The sequence below is a fragment of the Orycteropus afer genome, unplaced genomic scaffold (assembly GCF_000298275.1).
Source record: "Orycteropus afer afer isolate SDZICR_OR568_19922 unplaced genomic scaffold, OryAfe1.0 scaffold00294, whole genome shotgun sequence".
Classification (NCBI taxonomy): Eukaryota; Metazoa; Chordata; class Mammalia; order Tubulidentata; family Orycteropodidae; genus Orycteropus; species Orycteropus afer.
Window position 1 is genome coordinate 3,395,917 of NW_006921881.1, and position 4,919 is coordinate 3,400,835.

General features: G+C 45.6%; 1 protein-coding gene across 1 annotated transcript in view; it reads right to left on the bottom strand.

Moving 5' to 3' along the window:
• POLR1H (RNA polymerase I subunit H) overlaps positions 1-2,592 on the bottom strand; it is a 4,121-nt gene extending 1,529 nt beyond the window's left edge. Inside the window, exons 1-3 of the mRNA XM_007951429.2 lie at positions 2,454-2,592; positions 1,927-2,027; positions 1,618-1,727 (exon numbers count right to left, since the gene is read on the bottom strand). Coding sequence (XP_007949620.1) covers positions 1,618-1,727; positions 1,927-2,027; positions 2,454-2,589 — 347 coding nt within the window. The 5' untranslated portion in view covers positions 2,590-2,592. The remainder of the gene's footprint in view (positions 1-1,617; positions 1,728-1,926; positions 2,028-2,453) is intronic.
• Between the last annotated feature and the right edge of the window lie 2,327 nt (positions 2,593-4,919).

Genomic DNA, 4,919 nt, shown 5'->3' on the forward strand with positions numbered 1-4,919 from the left:
AAAAAAAAAAAAAAAGAGATTGAAAGTATAAATGATAGTGTTATGGACTGAATTGTGTGCCCCCCAAAAACGTGTTGTAAATCCTAACCACTATACCTGCGGTTATAATCCTTTCTGGGAATGTTTTGTTAAAGCCACATACTTGTGGTATTTCTGTTATAGTAGCACCAGATAACTAAGATAGACAGGCTGGAAGGAACAGAAGGTTAATACACAAGTAATTAATTGTTAATTGTTGTTCGGCATTGAGTCAACTCTGACTCACAGCAACCCCACATGTGCAGAGAAGAACTGCTCCACAGGGTTTCAAGGCTGTGACCTTTCAGAAGCAGATCATGAGGCCTGTCTTCTGAGGCATCTCTGGTTGGGTTAGAACAGCCAATCTTTGGCTAGCCGTTTAGCGCTTAATCCTTTGCACCACCTAGGGCATCCTTGCACAATTAATTAGATGTCCAGAATGTGAGAATTAAACATGGGGGGAAAAGCTACATTTGATGAGATGACCGTAAATAATTTTATAAAGTTGGTGCAAAAAAAAAGAACCAATCCTCAATTCTGGAAAGTCTAACAAATCCCAAACAGGATAAATAAAGGGTGACCACATCTTGACATACTATAAAAGTGCAGAACACCAAAGATAAAGACCAGCTCTCAAAACCATTCAGAGTCCACACACTTTCCTAATTCTCATCAAAGTAGAACTACCTTGACTGTAGTGGAAAAACCAAAACCCACTGCCATCTTGTCATTTCGGACTCATAATGACCCTATAAGACAGAAAAGAACTGCTCCATAGGGTATCCAAGACTATAAATCTTTATGGGAGCAGATTGCCTCATCCTTCTCCTCTGGAGCAGCTGCTGAGTCCAAACCACTGACTTTCTGGTAAGCAGCCTAACGCCTTAACCACTGTACCACCACCAGTCTCCAGTATAACATGGTGGGCACTACGCAATACTTGCCTTCTGTATTTTTTCATCTCTTTTTAAATATTTTAGGAGCTCTGGTAGTATAGTGTCTAAGGCACCTGACTGCTAACCAGAAGGCTGGCAGTTCAAGCCTACTAGCCACTCCTCGAAAGGAAGACTGGGCAATCTACTTTCATACTGATACTGCCTCAGAAACCCAAGAAGTCACAATGAGTGGATCTGACTTGAAGGCCATGAGTTTGTTTTTTTTTTTTTTTTTGTAAATATTTTAAAAGGTTTTTTTCACTGGGTATAGAAAGGGTAAGAAAGTAATTCCTTTAACTTAAAAAAAAAACAAGAAAACCCACAGTCCCCCTATTACTTGACTTGTATAGAAATGTGGGATGGGATCAAAGAAAAAATTGTTATTTAGTAAAGATATAAGTCACTGCAGGAACTCTTGTGGCATAGTTCCTGAGGCATTTGACTGGTAACCAGAAGGCTGGTGGTTCAAGCCCACCAGCTACTCCTCAGAAGGAAGGTTGCACAATCTACTTCCGTAGTGATACCATATCGGAAACCCAAGGAGGGGTCACTATGAGTTGGATACAACTCCACAGCAGTGAGTTTTTTTAATATTATAAGTCATTGTATTTGTTTAGTTAGCAAACTGACTGAGAAAGGCAGAAGGAGAGGAAATACTACTTACTTGCAGTTGGTACAGGTGTAGAAGACAGTCTGTCCTTCATCTGCTGAACGCATCTGTCTGGTATGGTATGCCATTCCCTCATGACCACATTGAGAACAGCGTCTGTCAATCTGGGCATAAACTAGTGAGCTAGGGCAGGCCTAGTCACAGCCCCCCCCCCCTTCTCATAGGAATCAGGCAATCAATCACACCCAACACACGTATCTGCTCTAACGACCATTCTTCCCTCTTGGAACTGGGTATAAAACTCCTAAAATCTTTGCAATGACACCCTTCCTCTATGAATAGTTGTTGATCTCATTAACTTACCACAGGTCCTTGGAATTCAGGCCCTTCCTCCACCGACGTAGGCATGGCTGTCCCTAGTTTGTGGAACACAACTGAAGTTTTCACAACCTTCCCTTCGAAATCTGCACAGAAGAACTGCTTGTGAAGTCTGTTGTTGTTGTTGTTGTGTGCTGTCGAGTCGGCACCGACTCATAGCGACCCCTCCTTGGGTTTCCGAGGCAGTATCACTACGGAAGTAGGATTGCCCAACCTTCCTCCCGAGGAGTGGCTGGTGGGTTTGAACCGCCAGCCGTTTGGTTACCAGGCAAGGGTCTTAGCCACTATGCTACCAGAGCTCCCTTGTGAAGTCTAGTGGAGGGAAATTCCATATAGTCCCCCACTGTGTCACCTTCAGGTCTCACTCCTGGACCAAATGCTCAAGTGCCTGAACTCCTGCCCTAGGGACCCCTTCCCAATCTCTCCCATTCTGGTCCCCAAGCCTCTGGCCCTTCAATCCTGAGCCCTAAATATGAGCCCTAGGCCAGGCGTACTACATACGAACTCCTCACCCCTCACGTTGATGGAGAAGCCACATCGAGTACAGGTGACCGTATCCTGAACCCCAGGCAGAGGCAGGACCGAGCCGCAGTCCGGGCAGAAATCCAGGTCCGACTGGAAGCTGGAGCAGGTGTCAGCGAAGTCCATGATAGCAATGGTGGTCGAGGCTTTGGATGAGGACTTTATCAACAAAAGAGGCTTCTTATAAACTCCCACTCAGAAGTCTTTCCAATCCTTTCACAGGACCTAGTTATATACAGCCTGAGCCCTCATCTCACGCGCTCGTCTCCTGCCGCTGCGAAGAGGGGACCGCGGTGTCCGGAACACCCAACCTTTGCTGGGGGACCACAGGACCTGTACACTTTCCAACAGAAGGTGAGAAGGGCAAGCCAATTCCCCCGGCTAGAGGGCCCGCTCCGCGGAGGCGGTGGAGCAGCGAGAGATCGGTAGGCTAGAGCGTCAAAGCTTTCCGGCTCACGAATGGCTATGATGTCATAAGTAATCGCGAACCTGATCCCGAGATCCTTTGAGAAAGAGACGAACGTCTCCGAAGGGAAGTGACAAGTCCACTTTCAGCCTGGTACTGTGACATGGGATAAGGAAATGGCTAACTTTAGCTGCACTTCCGGATACTTTTTCTTCCAGAGCCCTAGGATGTTTATTTCTTCGGCCTTACATCCCACACGGACTCGCGGGGGCCTTCCCGCAAAACCGTACTAACCTCCTCCCCGAATACTAGGTCCTCTAAACTTGAAAACTACAACTCCCTCCATTTCTGAACCCGTACTCCATTTTGCGGCTGCGCAGTGGTTAAAAACAAAGCTGGTCGTTTTGGGAGTTGTAGTGCTGGTGCGCCTTGCCGCTTTATTGAGTCTGACCTGACTCACTTATTTGGGGGACATTTTACCGAATTTCGGAAGCGAGGAGTTGGCTTCTTAAGGGGCAGAAAGTGGAACGGTGAAGGCAGAGGAAGGATGCTTAGTGTCGTGGGACGAAAGGAAGCAGGAATAAAGTAGGTCACTAAGGAAAGTTCAAGACTTTGGAAGTGGTAGAAGAGCGATGTTTTGGGGCTTTCCTCACTTCCTAAGAGACCTGCTACATGAAGGGGACTCGACGGCACATAACAACAACAGCATTAGTTAAGTGGGAAGCCATAGGATAGGATTTAATTCAGACTTCCGCCAAGTCTGGCTGTAGTAGAGGACCGCCTTCCCTCTTCCTCCTCCTGCCCAACCAAGTCTAAATAATTGCCATCCATTAGGTGTATCTTTGATATTTCTGTAATCTTTTATGAAATGGATTAGAGCAAATACCTTTAGACAAATCTCTTTAGAAAATCTTGCTATTTTCATTCGTCCCTAATCTACAATCTGAATAGAAATGACTTGTCCTGAAAGGGCAGCTTTTAGACCTTCCTGCTTTCCTGCCCTGCCACTCGTCTGTCAGTTTGTTGTACTGTGGAAGCTTGTGTGTTGATGTGAGGCTGGAGACTATGCCACCGGTGTTTGAAATACCAGCAGGGTCACCCACAGTGGACAGGTTTCAGCAGATCTTCCAGGCTGAGAGACTGGAAAGAATGACCAGGCCATCCACTTCTAAAAAAGTTGACCACTGAAAACCTTACGAATAGCATGAAACACTTGAGAATGGCCAGACTTCATCTCACCTACTTTGGTTATGTTGTCAGAAGGTACCATTCCCTGGATGATACCATGCTTGGTAAAGTAGAGGGTCAGCATAAAAAGGAAAGACCCTCAGAGAGATGGATCGACACAGTGACTGCAATGATAGACTGAAGCGTAGCAAGGATTGTGAGGATGGTGCATGACTTGGCAGGGTTTTGTTCTGTTGTACACAGGGTCGCTGTGAGTCAGAGCCAACTTGACCATACCTAACACCACCACCACCTTCCTCCCAGCTCTCCCATCCCCAAATAACTGTGCTGAGCTCTTTATATATAGAAGTTCTGGAGTCATCACTGTTTTCTTTGAAAGAGCCAAGCTGTGGTCTTTCCTGGGGAGAGCCGCCAGTTGGTCTTTGCAATAACGGAGAGACACACAGTAATGAAGGCTTACTCTCCAGCTGCCAAAGAGTAACAAGCCGTATAACTTCATTTACCTGGTAGTCATTTTCTCTGTCTTACAAAGGGAGATCTGTTGCTGAGCTATGATAGCAGGCAGTTTTTATCTTCACCTCTCTGTGTGTTTGTTTCCTTTGAATATGGAAATTGAAATTAGTCTCCTTCCTGCCAACTCTACCTTTTGAGATTTGACAGACATTCAATGAGTATTCACCAGAGGTTGGGTACTGTCATAATACAGTGAAGGGACACAAGCATTATGAGTCATGACTCTTTCACAAAAGAAAAACTCAGTGTATTCAGTAAATGAGTACCTATGCCAGGTTTTGAGCTGAGGCTAGGGCTGCAAAGTTGAAAACTTTTCTGACCTGAAAGAACACGAGTGAATACTTAGAAT